Consider the following 21,184-nt stretch of genomic DNA (forward strand, 5'->3'; position numbering starts at 1 on the left):
AAGAGCTATATAAATACAGCACATTTACATTTAAAATTCAGACTGAGCTGTTGGGATGGGTGAGAGCGCCAGTTTTTTTGGAGACTCTGAGAGGGGCCTGCATGGGACCGTGGTGCAGGCCCTGCCCATATCTAGAGTTACACAGTAACCCGAGAGTCTGTGGGGCGGGAGAGGCAACCCAAGGGAGGGGGCAGAGCAAAAGAGGGGTGTGTTTGTGAAAGAAAAAGTAAATTAAAGGGGCGTGTGTGTGTTTGGGAAAACGGGGACTTGACAGTGTAAAAAGGGAGTTCCCAAAGTTTTTAAAGAGGACGGCTCACATTGTACTATTAAATCTGTTTGCAGAGCCTCATGACACACGCTAGCATGCACATAATCATTCAGGTTAAGATGCAGGCTCACACATGTGCAATTGCTCGTGAGCAGAGGTATCCTTGACTTAATTCAGCAACTTACCACTCTTGGTTAAATGGTGGGCTTAGGACCTGAAGGGAAGCAGAGACTGGATGAGAAGAGAAGAGAAGAGAACTATTTAACAAGAAGTATAAGAAGAATGGGATAGAAACAGCAAAGGGAAAAACAAAACTCCTAGTTGAGATGGACTGAGGCGAGCCAGAGAGACAGAAAGGACACAGTAGTGGATAGACATGGGCAGAGAGCGACTCACCTGGGGATTGCTGCTGCGTTTGGGTGTTCTGCTCACTGCTGTGTGTGTGTGCGTTCATGTTTACCTGGAGGCGCATTGGCGGGAGGCACCTGCACCCCTGGGACGTCCCACCCAGTCTAGTCAGAACTGGGGCCAACAAAGCAGAACCAAACCAGAAGCGGAGGAACAGGACAGAAGCATCAAAAGGAGAATCTCTTATGTTCGAACGCTAAAGAAGGACAGCCAAGCAAGGAAAAGGGACATGAACAGAGAGGACCCCTCACCACCATGCTGCCCACCTCTCCGCCCGTACAGAAAGGTATGTTTAGTAACCCATCAACTTCTGAGTTCTTAATTGCTGCGATTAAGATTCTTGTAAGTTTATCTGATCCTAAATCAGTGTCGAAGGAGACAGAGCAACTCAGTAAGGAGCTTTCACTCCATCTCTGTGAGTCCCTGGTTTAAAGCTCAGTATTCCCAGGAAGGTGATGAAGGAAGAACAAGCAGCAGAATCGATGCATGTCCAATGAGCGCCTCTGAAATGCTTTGAAATTGAAAAAAGATTTTGTCACTCTTTTTTGGGATAGATGTATACAATTTAAAAAGGTGTCAGTTAAATGCAAACTTCAAATCAAACCAACAAACACTCTGTTTTGTATCAGTTGCAAATCTAAACAAGTTTAACAAAGACCCATTCAGATGCAATATCTATTGGAGCAAACACAGCTATCCACATACGCACACTCCAGGGGCTTGGCCCTTGACCTGCGAAGGGTGTGTTAAAGCACCGGCTTAACAAAACTCCCACTTCCCTCTTTCTTTGCCTTTTTGTTTTTCTTTGATTCAACTCAGCTATTTGCACTAACCTCTATTTTGTCATTTAAACTATCACTGCATCCATCCATCTCCCTTTTGTTCCCTTTCACTTCCATTTTCCTTCAACCCTTCCCATCACCAACACACACACACACACACACACACACACACACACACACACACACACACACACACACCCACAAACACACCACACACACACACACACCCACAACCACACACACACACACACACACACACACACACACACACACACACGTCTTTCTTCTTTCTCTTTCTTTGCTCTTTCCGTCCCTTGTTTCTTCCTCTCTACTGAATTTCTTCTTTCTGTGACTTTGGGGCAAGAAATGCTTGTTCGCTTTTATCTTTAAATCTTTAATGACTTAAACCAACTAGAGTCACAGGAGAAACAGAGCTTGAGTTTTAAATGCTGTTTTAAAATCACTGCAAGGCTATTGTGCCACATGGAGCGATGGGCACTCGTGCACCATCAATATTACATACCACCACCATATGCTCACTCTCCCTGCTTCTTAACCCATAACGTTTGTCACATAAGATGCCCTGAAGGGGCCCTGATGAAATTTCTGTGTCATATGCTGCAGCCATTTAACTTTCTCTCTTTCTTTCTACCTACACTCTCTTCTCGCTTTTTCTTGCTTTAGGCTCTCATCTTGGAGATCACCGTTGCAGTTTTGCTGGCATGTTACCTTGTTTCCATTCATCGTGCTCTCATCCTTGCTCTTGCTCTTGCTCTTTCATCTCTCCTGTTTGTCTCAATTTTAAACTTCAGTCTTGCCTCCCACTTCTAATCCATATTACTCTTTGCTTTTCTCCCTTACTTTAACTTCTCTCTCTCGCTAGCTCAGAGCCTGCTCTCTCCTCTCAGCACATATGCATCACAGATGAAATAATGGGCTGGAAAGCAGGACTGTTGCTGTTGTTGAAGATGATGAGGACGCCTCCAGTGACCTTGATGAATAGAAATGAAGGGATTCAAGAGAACAACCCTACTGATACACAGTTATCAGTAGGAAAGTGAAAAAATAGCGCTTCAATAGCGCAGTCAATAGCATGCACAGGCTGATGCTTTCCACAAACACTGGGGGATTAATTTGAGATTTTCTGTAATATATTAATGGGTTTGTTTAGAATAGCCTGAGTTGGCATTCAATGAGACTACAGTAGAAATAAGTCTGCAGACCTTCTCCCAGACGAGATGTTTGGCATGCTATTTAAAAGGGATAGGGATAAGGACATCAATTTAGGACAAAAGTAATTTATATTACCCTGCCTTTATGTTTGACATGTTAACTATAGATTCTAACTGCTGTCAACAAATTATGGAAAGATCACAGTTTAATGTTGCTGCAGAGCATAAACAGAAACTTTCGCACTGGTAGAAATAAAACCACATTACAAAAAAAAAATTCCCAAAAATAAACTGAAGTTACAATGCTAAACGCTCACACATAAAAACAAAAAATAGAAGTACTATTGAGCATAAAAAGCTGATTCTTTGTCACCTGTTTATGGCACTATACATAGAGAGATAGAGATACTTTATTTATCCTAATGGAAATTAAGGTGTCCAATAGCTTATACACAACATATATACACAGGCACACAGACATGTGACATCCATGCACACATACTACAAAAATACAAAGTAAAGTTTGATTGTAGCATGTTTAAAGGAGTGGTATGGAAAGATGCAGAAAGGTGCAATGGTATCATAGTGCAAGAGACTGTCAGTGCAAATTCAGAGACAGGAGCCTACTACTGAACATGCTCTTATGCTTGGAGAAATGGGTGTGCAAGGGGTGGCAGTCATTGTCCATTATAGAAAGCAGTCGGCTCAGGGTCCTCTTATCTGCAAATGTATATTACGCAATTATGTATATATGGAGTTTTATGTGTGTCTCAGTCCTTATTCAGACACACATCAAACTCCATATCAGTCTTATTACCACTATCGATGTGGTTTCATCACACATCAGTAAATAACATTTCCTCTTTCACATTACCTGGTTGATTGATGATCTTTTGACGGCACACCACAACTACGAGGTGACACAGCTTCACAAACATAACTCTGTTATCTTTGCTTCTCTGTTATCTTTGCTTTTTGGGTTTTAAACATTGAGGCTATCTCTGAGCGAAATAAAGAGAAAAATCATTAAGAAAGGCAAATCATTGCCTTTCTTAATGATTTTTGTAAGTGACGGAACAGACTGTTGTTGACAAAAAAAAATGTATCCCTTAAATAATGTGTGTGTGTATATGTGTGTGTGTGTGTGTGTGGGGGGGGGCTGACAGGTAATCTCTGACCTGTCAGGCATCCACATCATTTACCCCGCTACCTGGTGAGAAAAGAGGATAGTGGAATGAGTTGGAAAATAATTGACAGACATGAAATGTTTTGAGCAAAACAACAGCAGCAAGAAAGAAGGGAGAGAAAAACAGCGAAGAGCAGAAATAACATGCACTGATGACTCAGCCTCCTGATTTTAACACAGTAATAAACTGACTACTGCCTCTATGTCACAGTGACGCACTCCATTGCGTTTCTATCTCTCTATCTGGAAATTACTGAAAGCTTTGGAAAAGAACAGTAGCTGCCGGCAGCCACCAGAACTCAGCAAATTACATTATATGCTAATTTGCATGACTATGCCTCCTACACACACCTACTACCATTGGTGGGGGAGGAAGTACATCCAACTGCTTCCTGTCAAAAAAGAGATAGTTGATAACCACTGTTGTTTCTTCGCCATTCTGCAAGTACAGTATTTCTTCTGTCTTTTTGAAGACTACAAGTTCAGTTAGCATCTTGGAAACGATTTGTTCTTTAGTCTTCTCTTAAGTCACGCCTCCCATCATCTACCATTAAGAAACCAAACACAAACATGTCCAAATTAGTGTAGAAATGAATTATTATTGTTAAACTAATACATACACATCCCTTTCATTACACATTCCCCCTGCCTGCTCCCCAGAGCATCCCATTTCATAGTGACCACACTGTGACTGTGTGAGCGCTGCAGAGCTTTTCTACAGGACATCTGTCCTAGCGACATTTAGAGATGTTTCCCAGATAGGCCAGTTGTCATTCACGTTACAAATCACTTACCACAGGCACATGGCACATAGACCACAACAGAGAAGCAAAGTGGCACCATGCACCCTTTAAAAAAGGCCTCCCAGTATTAACGAATACTTTAATGAAACGTCATCCAGTGATGAAAAGGTAATCTGTGCAAACCTATGTATACTGTAACTGATCTTTTTATCTTGTTGTACAGAGCCATACAGGGGGAGAAAGTAGAGCAGAGTAGAGACTATCAGTTTTCTGTATTATTCTGTTGATGTTGGCATCAGTTGACAGATGGTCAGACATGCAATCTAGAGGTTTGTAAGCTTCCTTGACACGCTAGACAAAGAACATGAAAGGAATCCAGCAGAGGGGAATTAAAAAAAACAACAGTTATGGCTGTTAAGATCACTCTCATTCACTCTGTTTTGATAAAACAGAATACTTTTTGATTGCGTTAATTGAACCCACCATAAAACTACCAATAAGCCAGAGCACTTTAATTCAAATGATTTATTTCAATTAGATGAGACACGATCATTTATCCAAAAGGCAGGTATTAATTACTTTTGTTTAAATGAGCATCAGTGTGGTTTCAAATTAATACTTGTTTCTAACGCTGATTAGTTCAGTATTGGCATGAAGCAAGAACAGAAAATGCCACTTGGCGCTGTCTGTGCCAACCTTTGCCAGCCAGTATTGGGCCCCCAGTGGAATTTCAAATGCAAAAACCCAGTGACCTTGGAAAGCTGAAAGATCTCGGCTCAACAGAGAAAGAGGGAGGGAGAGGCTGTTAGTAAAGAATGAGCGAGGCTGACTTCTATAATCCCAAATGTGTGACTGGAGTCAGTTCTCAGGCATCGTTAACCTCTAGCTGGGGCATGTGGGGAACGAGGGAGTCACAAGAAATCAACGGCTGGGAAGCTGACATGTCACCTGCGTCACACTCAGCTCCCTGTTCTTGAGCTAAAAATGACATCCATTACAAAACGCTGCCTTTCCATCTTGGGATATTTACACACACATGTTGACTGATTATACAAAACTCTTCAAGAACCAAGAAAATGTAGGGTCTTTTACAGAGACATTTGGTGAAACAGAAACATATATGTCTATATTAACCACATAGTAAGCTTTCCTTGAGTCACTGAATTACTTAAAGTTTAAATATAAAGCTAGAGACAAACGTATGTTGCAGCAGCTAGTTTTCCCACATTAACTTGTCATGCTCTTGTAGGAATAGAAATACACTTTATTGCTTTCTTGAAAAGAGGTGTTTGAAAAAAATTATACCACTCTCACATCTGTTCATTAACTATGAAGCCACAGCCAGGAGACAGTTATCTCAGCTTCACACAAAGACTGGAAACTAATAGAAACAGTTAACCCGGCTACCTACAAGCAACCAAGTGGCAAGCAAGTGTTTTTTTTCATGCGATTTAGTTTGTTTAATCCCTACCAAAACTAAAGTGTAAGATCCACACATTGTTGTTCTACGGGTTTGTTTACATATGTACTATGAGAATGGTTTCAAATAATAATCATTATTATAATCATACTTTAGGACCGTAGGCATGCAGAGCGGAGAAATACCTAACATGTGTTTAGACATAACTGCAGTGACATCAACCCTTATGCACACGCCAGCCACTCTGGAGAAGTAAACAGCTCCACAAAAGCACACAGCGTTATCCAAGTCCAGCTAAAGAAAAAAAAACGGCTTGGAATCTTTGCCAATTTATGGGGGGAAGAAGCTCAAAGAGACCTTTCAGATAATCAATCACCCTCTCTCTGCAAAGTTTATAGAAATATGATATGATATACGAATAATATGTAGTTGCCTTAAGCAAGACTTTACACTCTTTTGAAACAAGAGAAACAGCTGAGAGTGTATTTGGAACACAGAAGATAATTCTACTTGTATTGTATCATAAGTAGAAATATCAGTGGATCCCAATTCAAACTTTCTTTTTAAACTTTGGCTGTAAAATTTGGCTGAGAAAAAGCTCTGTGGCTAGAGCTGAGACCTGAAAGCTTCTGGTCCAGCATTTTAAATGTCAATCCATACAAACCCTGCCTCAAACAAGATGATCACAACCATATGTTGCAGATGGAAAAACAGAAGCCATTCAGTGCTCTTCACGTTATTGACTGAATAAACAGTGGGTCTGTTGTCTGTGCTAACTGGTATCGGACAAAGACTCCCACAAGAGGGGCAAAAGTCGGTGTCAAACTGTCAAGTCCAGAGTCTCGATCGCACAATACTCTCCTCAGACACGGACGCTTTGCCTGGAACATTCCAGAAAATATTCTCCCTCCCAGCTGATATGAATGAGTGCATTGACCTCTAAAATGGGACCCTCCCTCGCTCCCATCTTTGCCATTCACTCACACTACCCCATCCATATACACTTACCATGAATACCTGCTAGCAGATGGCACTTTGTGTGTCACCAAAAAGCCTAAGGTTTGTTTGTGTTGCAGAAACCCAATTCAGTAGCATTTGACATGCACCTTAGTTACCTGCGTACCTAGGTTACAAAGACAACAGACACCAATTATCCCCAAAAGCAATAAAGAGGCCGAGTGAACTTGGAAGAACAATCATCTAAAGAGCTTTTTGTTGCTCTAACCACTTTGGAAAGAATGTGTCTGCCTCTCTGTCTCCTCTTTAGTACGTGTTTGATGGCTGATAGGCCTACTGGCTGCATTTTGTTCTGGCGTCCGCCACGCGCCACCACACCAGGAGCTTAAGCGGAGCGTCTTGCCTACGATTTTATTGTCTCTGCTTTGTCCTTTACAGAACAACCAAGTCTATCAAGCTAGTATCTACCTTCCACTCGCACTCCTACAGTTAAACTCCATGTCTTCTCTTTTCTGCTGTTGTCTTTCTTAAAAAAAATATCTGTGATGTGGTATTATGTTTTTCAACTTTCAAGATGAATCTCTCTTCATCCGTGGTGTTGTAAAGGAGACATATACGATATTGGGGGGGGTCAAGGAAGTCGAGCACAGAAACAAAAGAAAACGTTGGGTACATTTTCTAAATTAAATACACCGTGCTCACGGCGGATTATTTTTCCCTGCACTACACCTTGAAAATGTCATAATGGGTGGAGACTGGCCTAAAGTCAACAGGTCAGACATTTTGTGGTTCTGTAGAAAATACATCCTGTTATATTGCGCAATCATACGTAAATTTGCGAGATTTTGTGAGTCCTTGTGACTTCAGCTGTCAGTAGTGGCCGCATACCTTTCACAACAAATCCGGACCTGGTGGGTGTTGATGGACGGCGGAGCACAGAGCCGACTCGCAGTTGATGGAAATCAGGGGTAAGGGGTGAGCGATTATAAGAATGGAATACATATAGAGAGGAAGGCACATGGGAGTGAAATGAAATTAAAAACAAAACCTGAGTTCTGTTGCTGTGAGACCACTGCTCAGTAATAATGTTGGCAGGAGTCAAACCTCACAAAACAACCATGAATATTGATAATTATGCTGTGACAAAGCGAGAATATAGATCCCCCTTGCCATTTATTTCACTTTATTTCCATTTTCATACTCAGTAATCATTTATGTGCAATAAACAAACAAGACAAATGGAAAGAAAAGTAGAATGATGAGCCAAGAGAGACAATTACCGCTTGTCGTTGTCCATCTTACTGTCATTCTCTTGTTTTATTCAATTCTATCTCAGGAAGTGGATGTCATATGTGCTCTGCGGGCTCCCTCAGCTCTTCCCAACCAGACATCAAACACAGATCTCATATCTGGGATATTTTCCAGGAAGACATGCATTTGCATAGATTGACTCAAGCACTCAGACACACACACACTTGCAGGTTTTTAACTGCAAGCCTGTTAACAATAAGACACCATCTGTCTCTTGAGATGCTGACCATGAGGGCCCCGACTCAAACACGATATGATCAAATCAGACAGCAGTGTGTCTTCAGTGGTGCCAATCCCCTTTTCTCTAAACTGCATCTTCTACACAACCATTTCAAGCCATGTCGTGGTGAACGGGAGCATCTGTATATTAGGGCTGCACAATTACAGCATTTGCAATTGTATCAAAATTGTAATATGGACTAGGGCAATACCTACACACAGCGGTGTGCACATTATTTGTTAATGTCAAAATGTGTATCAAACCATTCTAAATGAAGTAGCCTAATGTGGTGCTTTAAGTAGCCTACAAATTGTATCCTATGTGCAAAAGAAAAAAAATCTTTGTTTGGTACAGATCATCGCAAAAATCCCACTGTAATAATTTTAATTTGTTTAAATTTTTATAATTTTCAATCAAAATGAGAATAATGATACAAAAAATTATTTCCCTTCATTCCCTCCAATATGTGAATCATAACACAATTGCAATATCAGTCAAAAATAATTGCAATAAGATATTTTATTCATATTGAGCAGCCCTACCGTACATGCCTGCATCCATTTATGAATGTGTGCATGAGTGAGATTACCATGATGTGAATAGAAGGAGACTGTTTCCATGGCAACAGCCAGTCCTAGTACAGATATTTAAGTTGACTGCATAGGCCATGACAAGTCAAAGGACTTCAGGGAATACGCTGGCTTTAATGTGTATCTGTGTTTGTATATGCTATGTGAATAAATGTGTGTGTGTGTGTGTGTGTGTGTGTGTGTGTGTGTGTGTGTGTGTGTGTGTGTGTGTGTGTGTGTGTGTGTGTGTGTGTGTGTGTGTGTGTGTGTGTGTGTGTGTGTGTGTGTGTGAACGTGTGTGTGATAAGAGCATTGTGTTTTGTTGTAAACTGGAAACCACACATAACTGATGGAAATCTATTAAACCAAACCACACACAGCTACCTTTCCTTTTAAAGCTGCAGATTTCAAAAGGCCATTAACAACTGTTATTCCCACTCTGGCTTTGTTCCTCATCATGTTTACAGCAAAGTAAAAAGTATGTTGTTTTTCTGTCAGCTACATGCATACCATGTCGTATAGTAATACCTTGCATTAAATGACAACTCAAACCACTTAAAAAAAACACCCTGTCCTTTTATGCTACTATTTTCAGATAAATCAGTTACATTTGACTCGTAAATCGTCCTCATACCTGTCATTTTGTCATCTGTCATGCTACTCCTCTCGGTCCAGCTCATTTTCTTGAGGATGTTTGCAATGACGCACCTGGAACAAAATACAGGGAAATATAAATGCTTTGCACTGGCATTATGGTTAAGCACTGCTCACAGATCAGCTTTGATTTAAGCTAGATAGACACAAAATGAGGCTGCCATGTAAACGCTGGCAAAAAGTGCTGAGCGAGAATGGGCTCGCGCTGGTCTTCATTCAGCTTTGATTTAAGTGATTGCACGTGGGCAGATAGTGCTTCTGCCAAGTATTGTGCAGGATGAGGAATGAGAGCGTGCGTGTGCTGTAATGTAACACAGTGTGTGGCAAATGAATGCAAAGCCTCAATGTCGAATAATATTCAGAGGTTAATTGAACTCCACCCCGGTGCAATAAACATTTCTAGGATTGTTTCAATCGTTTTCCATCTTCCTCCCTTTTCCTCTCTCTCTGGAAAATGCACACCAGATGTGGGTCATTAGATCTCTCCTACAAAGTTAAAGCAGAACAGAGAGGTGAATTCTTGATCCTTCATCTACACCATATGTGCCTCAACCTCCAATTTCTCTCTCCTTCTCACCCACAAACACTTAACTTCAACCCCCCCTGCTCATTGATCTCACTACTTCTCAATAGGCTTCTTCCTGTCTTTGAGACTGAGGCTAAACTCTTTAGAGATTACCGCCTTTATTAAAAAAGATCAGCGTAATCCTCTGCTTTAATTCTGTTATACCCTCTCTGTCTCTCACTGTACGCTGACAGTGAGCTGGGATTGGCCGCTGAGCCGGGCCTGCCTGAGGAATAGAGATGACACTGCAGGAAGCGCAGACAGCTGGGTCTGGTCTGATAGAGTCTAGTAAAGCTGACTCTTTGTGATTTTCCTTTATGTATCACACAGCCATGCTGTCAGTATCAATCTTTTTAATATATACTTTGTATCACACTCTTAATATAATATTCTCAATATTTTGTGTATCACTAACTGATATTCCACACAATGCATTAAACGTAAACCAAACTTGGGCACCCAGATAGCTCAGTTGGTAGAGCGGGCACCCATATATGGAGGTTCACTCCACAACGCAGCATGCCGGGTTTGACTCCAACCTTCGGCCCCTTGCTGCATATCATCTTCAGCTTTCCTATCAAAATAAAGGCTGAAAATGACAGTATGTTTTCTGGTAATCCAATACATTTTTGTATACTCCTGTGTTGTATAAATACTTGACAAATGAAAAGACATTTCTTATTTTCTTAAGAACTTTAGTTATATTTTAACATAACGTGCAAGGATCAGATCGTAAAGCGTTGCCCAAATGATGGAAATACGGCCTCTGGTGTTTCAACTTTTGCAGAAGAAACAATATAGAGTAAAATATGTTCATGTAGTGGAGACGACCAAAACATCATTGTTCATCTTTATCAACGAAATGTCCAATAACTGTACGCCTGTCTGTCAATGCATTTATGTTAGTATTAAGTAGGTTTTATTTACAAATGACAAACTACCACTACTGTGAATTTGCTTTTATCTTTAACATAATGATAGTATTTTTGTTCTAAACGCAATGAAGCTCTTCACCTTGTGATTAATGTCACATTGCACCAAAGATCTGAGCATCACAGAAAAAAACTTCATTTTTCTCTTAATCGCATTAGCGCAGCCCCCTGGAGCACAAGTCTCTCTGATATAGTCTCTCGTGGGTTGATCAAATCCTAGAAATCAGAGGGAGGCAAATGTGAATCGGCCACTTGCTGTGTCTTTAAACCAACTTCTCTGTCTGTCCATTTGTCCATCACATGTCTTGACCAGGGACTGTTGAGGTTTTCTCTCAGGAAAATATAGCCTGTCAAATGATATTTCCTAACTTAAAGACACTTCGCAATGTTAGAATTATATTCCGCACGCTGTTAAACCATAGCTTTGACCTCTTGACTGCACAGATAGATGTTCTTTTGGGGAAACGCATGGATACTGCTGAAAGCAACTGCAGAAACAATTTGCTGCAGGTATGACACTCAGCCAACCCCAGCGCTCTACCAACAGTTGGTGCCGACTTGGCAGCATTCCATCTGTGACCTTATGGTTTCCAAATGGGCAGACACAGCTCACCTGTGGCTAGCTCCTCCATGACATCTGATACACCAGCAACACTTTGTTTACTCCAGCACTGGTTGTGCTGTGTCCTCTGAGACGCTCTGAACACACTGTCATTGATATGTATTGTACTTTTTTTTTTTTTTAATTCTTGGTGAAAATCCATAAACAAGTGTAGAACTCTTATTCTGCTGTCACAGCGAGGTAGATTTCCTCCTTAGTTTTCAAGTCCATCTCCCCCTCTACCTCCCACTTCTCCTCCCCTTCTTCTCACCCTCCTTCATTGTTTTGGCAGACAGTTCTCTCTTGCTTTATCCAGTCATCTCCTGTCCGCCCATCCATCCTCTTCTCCCCGGGGGATTATTCATGCTTGGCCTGGCTGCTCACACTTCTCTCACACCATGGCTGAGAAGGCACAGATCCACGAACACACCCAGCTCCATCAAGACATGCAGGCCAAGCAGAAAGGCCCAATAACAGAGCGATCAAAAAGAGGGTAAGGATGTTAAAAAAAACGTAGGGATTTTTAAATCCCTAAGAAAGAAAAAAGAAAAAAGGAAAGGCAAGAATTAATCAGGATAAAAGACCAATGAAATACAATTTAGTTATTTTTATTTTTCTACCTCAGGTAAAATTAGTTCTATTAACTTTGCCTCCAGATGAAATAAATTAATCATCTCTTTTTTTCTTTAACTGAGGGTTCACCTGCTTTCAGTGATCATACTTCTACTGGCCACACTACACAATTAACTCCAACTGCTTTCAGCGCTTGCAACAATTTAACTGAATCATCAACTCCTTTCAGCACTTTCACTTCAAATTTCATTTAATTTAGTGCTTAATAACTTCTTTCAGCCCTTCTATTTAAACTCACATTTCAACTTTTTTTTTTGGGGGAATTTAACTATTTCAAATCTTTCAATTTTAAATTTTCACTAGCAAGCAGCACGTCGTCTATGGAAATGTTCCCTTGTCTAGTTGCCAAAGGCGTTGCACCAACACATTTCAGTTTATACACTTGAACTGAAACTCACTTCTTTTAGGACCTCCACTTCAACTGATCCCTCATGCTGTATTCATCACTTGCTTTTAAACCAACATTCAACTCCTTTCAGTACTTCAAGGTAAAACTGAGTCTTACATTTTATTTACACTCAATCTTCAACTACTTTCAGTGCACATTTTCAGCAGCGAGCACACCTACATTTTCTTCAGAAGACGTATCCTTTTCCTGTGCCCAGTATCCTTGTACCAACTTAATAAACAATTTCAATCGTCCATCCTTCTGTTCATGTCAGGGCAACAACCTGAAATGCTCATGGTGATGATGTTGTTATATCTAATGTCATGGGATTAAGGTCTCAACAGCTGAGGCTCGACAGTTCTGATGATGTTCTGTGTTTGTTATTAACACTGCTTACCTCTGCTGTCCCTGAGGCACTGATGACTTGTTGTTGCTTGAATGAACAAGGGGCTTAACACTAATCTCATCACCGCTACGTGATGATTCAGCAGTTAGTAAGAGCTCGTAGACATGTATATTACAAAGCGTGCAATGAGACACACAAAAACTCTTTATAGATATTTTAGTTTTAGCGCAGAAAAACAAAATCTTAGATGAAGGTTGAATTTCTTTTTTTACCAAATAACTTCACATGAAGCGAAAACTCATTTCAGCCGCAATAAAAACAGACTTGGATAGAACACCTGACTTGTATGAGCCTAACAACTGCCTCTTTCTAGTAAAGTCTTTGAACAAGAAACCTTGGATGCACTCCCCTTCCGTTGGCAAAATCTGCCAATATTTCCATTCCTTCCCTACCATAAATTTGTGCAATGTACAAGCCTTTGACCCTCACTCTGTCCTTTCCTACTCCTCTCTACGTTGCTATTCATCCCCACCTTCTGCACTGCAAACTCCCAGTGAGTCCATTGTCCCAGATATTTGCCCTCTGATCAGCAGTCCTGTCCCAACCTGTACCAGGCTGATGTATGGGGCCTGATAACTGAGCTTTGCAGGGAGTACTGGGTAAGCACATGAAAAGGGCAGCTTGGAGACTGAGAGCTCTGGGAGCTTTCAGAGTCACAGGGATGCAAAAATGTAGATGTTATTTGTCTATGTGAAAATGACTCAGACCTGATGACTCGGTCCCAGACCGACAAGCAGTCTTTCTAGCTGTAGACTGAAAGCCACACGTGCACATCCATCACCCTATTTAACCTGCACGGTAGTTATGTTAATCATGCATCACAGGTGCAATTATTTTAAAAAGAGGCACTGAAGAGAGAGAGTGTCAGACAGATTGAAAGAAACAATGAAGATAGAGAAATAAGATGCAGAGCGGGAGGAGGAAAGAGAGAAAATGAAAAAGAGAGATGACATGATGGAGAGAGGAGATAAAGAATTGTGGCACTGCGAGAATTCAAATGTTTTGACACGCTGCAAATTGATTAAAGGCTGAATGCCAAACAGTAAATGGCGTGGATCAGGCTCTGCAGCCATTAAAGGGACAGCTGATTCTCTATGTTGGCAGGTCCTGGATTAGTATCACTGTGGGAGAAAAGTACACACATGGTGCTACCATAGATAATGTGCTAGTGAGTGCTAGTGTTTGTTATGTACAGTATGTATGTTTGGTTGAAATCAACAGTGATTGTACGTAAGTAAGTATCTGAGCTAGGATGGCCATTGTGTTGAGCCTACAGTCACAAAGCTGAACTGGAGGGCATAACTGGGAGTGGAGAGAGAAAGAAAAAGAGGCATGAAACGTGTGAATACCAACACAAGAATATTTTCCTTGACAGATCTGATGTCACCATGGCGCCCTGTACAGATTGCTCATCAGATGTGCCCATAACATTGAACAAACTCAAACATGATCTTGTTTGCTAATCCAGAAATTATCTGCGGATGACCGTGGAATATGTAAAAACACACAGCAGTGCCCATGAAACACTGATGAAGGCAGGAGCGTCCCGGGCAGGGAAGCACTCTATCGTGAAATCACCCAAGATAATTTATACCGGGGCAGCTAATGAACACATGGTAATAGTGTTTGACCTAAGAATTGATTGTGCACCCAGCAAATGCATCATCAAAGCTCTGTCCCTCTTTTTCTTTTCTCTCCATCTTACTGCCTCTCCTCTAATCATAAACAGACACATTCCTGTAGAAACGAAGCAGGCTGTTAAGCACAGCTCTGCCAGGTTTTAGGAATGTGATCATACAGCAGCAATGAGCACAGCTGGACTTTCTAAAGTTGATTCTGTGTATCTGTACCTTGCAGCGCAGGATATATGAGAATAAATAGAACCCCTCATTTTATAAAAATAACAACCGAAGTGAACTTTAGCAGTTTATTTGCCACTAACATACAGGTAGGGGGAAAAAAACTCCACTGAGCACATTGTGACCTAGTTCCATCAGTAGCTATACACAAGTGGGTTATAATACCTAGAAGAATAAAGCTCCTTTTGTTGTTGCCCTTGCACTGGATTTCTCTTGAATGGCCTACTTTGATGTTAGTTAATTGTCAATGTTGTTTTTATTGTTAATGATCCCCTATGTTTGTATGCTACACTACAGACTCTTCGGTGGCACGTAGACTTGGAGCCCTGGGCCGGTGAGAGTCATTCTCTGGAGGACGAAGCTAAAAGGTTCCTCAACTACATCACAACACCACAAGTGAGTCATTGTTGTTGGAATTTTTACTGCTGTTTAAAAGTTCCAGTTGTACGTAACAACTTCTTTTATTGCATGTATTTGTAAGGGACCATGTACAAAAAAAATTTAAAAAATTAAATAAAATGCCACTCGCGGTGGTGGAAAGTAATGGCAGTAAGTGCATTTTCTTCTAATGATGACTTCCCAAATACACTACGATGAATGAGTACAGTACAATCTGATAGGCAAGATTTACAAAGCCGATTTTATTAAAGTTTTATTAAAATTGTAAAACAGAAAACAGGATTGCTGGTTTCTACTTCTTTTCTCAATTTACTCTGCTGGTTTTATGTGAAGAGGATGTCCTCACAGGGCACAAAAGCATTGTTTTTAGACAAGAGCTGTAAATTGAGTTAATAATAAAAGCTTGATTATTGGCTCAGAAATGCTCAGCTTTGACCTCGTTCTGCTGTTAATGTGGTAATTTTTTTTGTTTTTCTGTATTTTTTAATTTGTGATATTGGCTGTCCTTGATGCTTTGCTGCAAACAGTGTTCCATCAAGGAACACCACATATTAAACTTGTATCTGACTTTTAATGTTTAACGAAAGATAACTAAACATTGTAACCAGATGCATAAATGAGACTAATAAGATATGGTTTTAAGATTTTAAGAAGAAGAAGTTGTTGCTGTTGAAAGCGAGGAAGTGCATTATTTTGACTTTGTCTTTGTTATGCACAGTATATCAGAGCGAGCATGTCTCTATCAGCCAATGACTGAGCTACACTGGCGTCTCTTTCACATTCAGCTCAGCCAGAGAGTATTTGTCTTGCTTGACAGCACACACATAATTCATTATTCTATTGATTACCATACAGATGAAACTCACAGCCCCTCTATTCATACTTAATCAATGGGATGTTGTGGTTTGTTTGTTTGTTGGCCCATGTCAGTATTAAATTACTACAAATCAATAAAGATGTTCAGCATCATAATTTGAAAAATATCAAGGGATTGAGAAAGGCTACACTTCTGTGCCCTTGTCCCTCTTGCGAAAGTTATGCAAAGTCACAATATGATTTTTTTTATTTTCCAAAAACATTGGACATTTTTTTGAGTTTTTTTTAAACTATAATTCATTTTGGCCTGGGGATAAATCAGCTACTTATCTTTTTCGCTCACACAATGTAGCAATAACACAGAGTAACCCACTCCAAATGACTAAGCAAACGTTCTATATCTTTCACAAAGCAGACATTCAGCTCATAATGAATTTGCCACGGGATGTGTGTGTACATGTGTGCGCAGCCAATTTATGTGTGTGAAAGAAAGAGACAAGAACAAGAACAGAGAGAAAGAGATTGTATGAGTATGTGTAATGTGTGTGTGTGTGTGTGTGTGTGTGTGTGTGTGTGTGTGTGTGTGTGTGTGTGTGTGTGTGTGTGTGTGTGTGTGTGTGTGTGTGTGTGTGTGTGTGTGTGATTCTGTTGAAGGGAACTGTCCATCATGCACACTGACAGGCGAGGGTGGAGGGAGTTGGAGGGAGCATAGCAGCATCCTCAGCTGTAATGCTGACTGACACAGTGCCTGGTGGAGCTGTTACTCAGAGAGATGGCCTGCGACACAACTGTCCAATCAATACGCGTCAGTGTATCTTGCGTGCATGCGTGCACCAGCACACACACATAATAGGGAATTGTTTCTATAAAGTATTTTTTAACAGCATTAAATATACTGTTGGATTTTTTTCTGATTAGATTATTAACAATAGGTAGTTATTGTTCACTCATCATAATGTGTACTCAATGAAAACAGGTACATTTTTACAGCTCACTATTCAGTATAACAGCAGTCAGCAGTTCAATGCCACTGATAAATCTGCAGATGGGAAGTGGCAAAAAATACTCAGGAGTGATTTGGCATTTCACTGCACACAGTGCACAGTGTGCTGATGAACGCATTCAGCTGGAACACATTAACATGACAGGCCTAATGAAGCGGGTTTCAAATTCATTTAAATATATTATAGCGCCACCCACATGTACCGGTACAATACATTTCTTGTGCCCTTTGCAACAAAGACACTTTATCAGATAACACTGCACTTGACTCAGCTGGTCCCTTCCTGCCTGGCCTGTCTGTCACTGAACACTCTGCTTAGAGAGGACCCGGCACAGAACTGATGATGGCGGCTGCCAGGCAGACCTGGTAAACACATACAGCATAAGCAGCCAATATCAGGCATCTGGAAGGAGCACGGAGTAAAGCTACTGCTCTTTTACATTTCCCAGGAGGAGCGTGAAAAACATTGCTGGGGATAAAGACATCTGGACTACTTTGTTTAGCCTAAAAAAAAATCAAAAGGCCACAGCAAGTAATCCATGCTCAGAGGTTCTTTGGACGCTGTAAATATCTAACTCTCTTCACAAGGGAACTTTGGTGTTGTCTTGAGAATGTAAACATGCACAAATAACAGCTTTAAATCTAAATTTTAAATAAACAATAGATGTGATTTTAAAAGAGGCTGGCATGCAGTGCTCATTGTTCCCTGGCAACAGAATACCTTTAGAAAGCACTTATAGTTTTGCTTTTTTTTTCACATTTACATAGCTGTCAAACGTTTTGCTCAGGCTTTATTTCAAACAACCTGAAAAAAAACTTTGTTATCTGTAAGTGTTAGACTTGATAATACACAGTAGGTAATAACACACACACACACACACACACACGATCTTGTTTACACTTCAATGCCGTATAGTCAAACTTAGATTTATGTTTTGTATGTCCAAGGCCATATTGGTTCTTCTTCTGCAGACTGAATTTCTGCGGCAGACAGAGCTTAACCAGCAAACCTTTGAGCAGCAGCTCCTGCACTAAAGCTTAGTCACTTGTATAACTGCAGACGTACACACAACCAACACGCTCACATGTATGCACATGTTTACTGTCTGTGTGTACACAGTTTATGCGAGGGAATGCTTTACATAAACATAAAGACAATAACGTTAACACACGTACATGTACTGCACTCACACTGAACCTGCCAATTTGAACTTTCTGTATAGAATGTTAACTACATAGAGAAGGAATACTTCCACCTCCTCCTTGTTAATCATCAATTCTTTTGTTGCCCTGTTCTCTCAGTCTACTTGAGAGACTTGGCAATGCAGCTGATGTATTCGCTCCAGCTGCGCATTGTGATGAATAGCATGCATATCGTAGTTCAACATTGAGGCCCAGATACACACTAGCCCAGGGTCAAATTCAGTTACAGTCTCCAGTGATTTATAGCATTTGTGTTAGGATATTTTGAATAAAAGATCAGGATAGTTCAGGTGGTTTCAGCCAAGCTGCCACTCTTGACATTTAAATGCTAGTGTGATTGTTTAAACTCCCAGGCACTCCATTTTTCGTTCTATGTGACTAAACATACCTGATTAAACTAGACCACTCACACACACTCAAAAAACAAACTATCCATAACAGAATTTGTCAAAAGCAAACTAAGTAAATAACTTAATATCGGAACCGGCTGTTACATATATATATATGTGTGTGTTTTTATATGTTTAGGTGTTGTGTGCATCATTGTCCCATGAGGAAGCTGCTCCAGAGGGGACCAAGGGAGCCTGGGCCACATGTCTGGACCCCAAGTACAGCCTGACCCACAGAATACAAAGCAAACACTGCAGGGTTTACTCTTTTGGGTGAGTACAGACAGTCACTCACACATTCCAGTGAATACATTAATTCCCTAACTCAAATCTTTCCCATCACTACCACATGTCGCCCTTTATTCTAACATAAATGGAATAATTTTCTACAAAATAAAAATCTACAGTCTGTACACTAGCTTTGTGACAAGCTGTCGTATACTGCATCTGTAGAGCAACGGGGTTGTTCACATCATTGTTTTCAGACACTCAGTGAGTTATCAGCAGATGCAACAGTAATTCAGAGCATCTGGTTCTGTGACAGGCTGTGATATATCTAGGCACAGTTGTGGCTGTCATCACTTTACCCATGAAAATTTATATTTTCTAGGGTTTTTACTATTTCATCAAAGAATTAAGTCTATCTTTCACACAATAGAGGAGGGGGTTTTTTTTGTGCCACATAGCTTTAAGGTTGTTTTTTTTTCCTTGTTTGGCTATCTCAGTTTTCTGGATATCTTAATTTGTTATGTAACACTGTAATAAGAGTAAAGATAATACTCCGTCTGCCTAAACTGTACCTCTAACATCCACCTGGACCGTCACATCCACTTCACCGCTTCTTCCTTTCCTTGAGTGGCAAGTAATCTTGAATGGAGTCAGGCATGCCGCCAAAGTATTTGACCTTCTTGAGATTGGAGAGTCAATCATTCCCAGTTGGCTTTGTGTTGTGGATCAGCTCGGCCCAGCTTCTGCCCTACTGGGTCTCTGCTGGGCTAGGTTGCTGCAGAGAGGTCTAAAGGGATTTATCTACAGGAGAGAGGGAGCTTATTAATTTGACTGATGAGAGACAGCCCAGGTGTGCTGGCATCGAGGCAGGCAGGACACAGATACTGATGCGGGAGGGATGGGGGGGCGCTTCCTGCCTCTCTATGGAGAAGGATCAGGGTTCAAACAGAGAGATTGGAGAAAATCTGATAGACTGATGGGAAGTCACTCATGCAGGCATGCACCAAAAATAAAATGAATATTACGCATCCTCTCAAGGATTTATATAACATTTTGACATTTGACCTGAATATCAGCTTGGAAAAATGTGACTCACAGCTCTGACTTTTCATGTCAACGAAAGCCGCATTGCCATTTTGGACCTCTGGAATTAATTCAATTTACGCTTAGTCGACCCTCAACTCTGGCTAATGCAACAACAGTGAGTCAATCTAAAAACTGAAATTCTATGAAAAACTTCATGAGTTGCATAAGAAAAGTCTGGTAAAAGAGCCTGGTAAAACAGTTCAACAAGGCAAACTACTCTCTGAAGTTCCACTTTTCTGGATAGCCCAAGTAATCTTCTCCTCCCCGTGTCCCATATCTGACCTAGATTCATGTAACGCATGCACGCTCCTGAATCTATGCCAGATATGCTGGGTATTCTATTTTCAGGAGACTTCTGCTCTGCTGTACAGGAGACTCAGAAAAGCCTCTACTATAGTCTACTGCAGCCCTTAACACTGACTTTAATAGAAATGCCAAATACTATTAAGTGTGTGTACACAGTTGAATTCAGTGCATTACTGACTGTGTACAGTTGTGTGCGTATTTGTGTGTGCATATTTTTGTGCACGTGTGTTCTGTTGATACGCCTCATTTGCATGCAGTTTAATGAGCCGTGGACAGCTGTGCCTGGGCAGGATGAGCAGCTGTTCCCTGATTGGTCTGTCACATGGTGGTGGAGTGGGGGGTTGCAGGATGTTTTTCCCACATGAAAAACCAGTAATCCACCTTTTACCTCTCATACTCTATTTTACCTCTCTTGTCCTCCATCTTCCTCCGCTTATACTGGTTTTCAATCTTTTTTATATTTCTGTTAATGCAGTAACAGTAAAGATGCATACTGTAATCAAAGATCATGTAGAGGAGAAATCATCCATTGTCATGAAAAAAAAAAACAACAACACACATTCTGTCCAATCAAAGCAGCCATTGAAACTTGTGGCTGGTGTGATTAATAATTATTTTGTCAGAGTTCCATGATTATATTCAGTAAGGGAGGATGTTATTGTCTTCAGTGTTAAAATGTA

The 21,184-nt window shown here is 40.7% G+C and overlaps 1 protein-coding gene across 1 annotated transcript in view; it reads left to right on the forward strand.

Annotated features, from left to right (window-relative positions):
• Positions 1-255: 255 nt before the first annotated feature.
• mettl24 (methyltransferase like 24) overlaps positions 256-21,184 on the forward strand; it is a 29,898-nt gene continuing 8,969 nt past the window's right edge. The window contains exons 1-3 of the mRNA XM_032542814.1: positions 256-962; positions 15,372-15,470; positions 19,024-19,157. Coding sequence (XP_032398705.1) covers positions 645-962; positions 15,372-15,470; positions 19,024-19,157 — 551 coding nt within the window. The 5' untranslated portion in view covers positions 256-644. The remainder of the gene's footprint in view (positions 963-15,371; positions 15,471-19,023; positions 19,158-21,184) is intronic.

Source organism: Etheostoma spectabile, chromosome 18 (genome assembly GCF_008692095.1).
Source record: "Etheostoma spectabile isolate EspeVRDwgs_2016 chromosome 18, UIUC_Espe_1.0, whole genome shotgun sequence".
In the NCBI taxonomy this organism is placed as follows: Eukaryota; Metazoa; Chordata; class Actinopteri; order Perciformes; family Percidae; genus Etheostoma; species Etheostoma spectabile.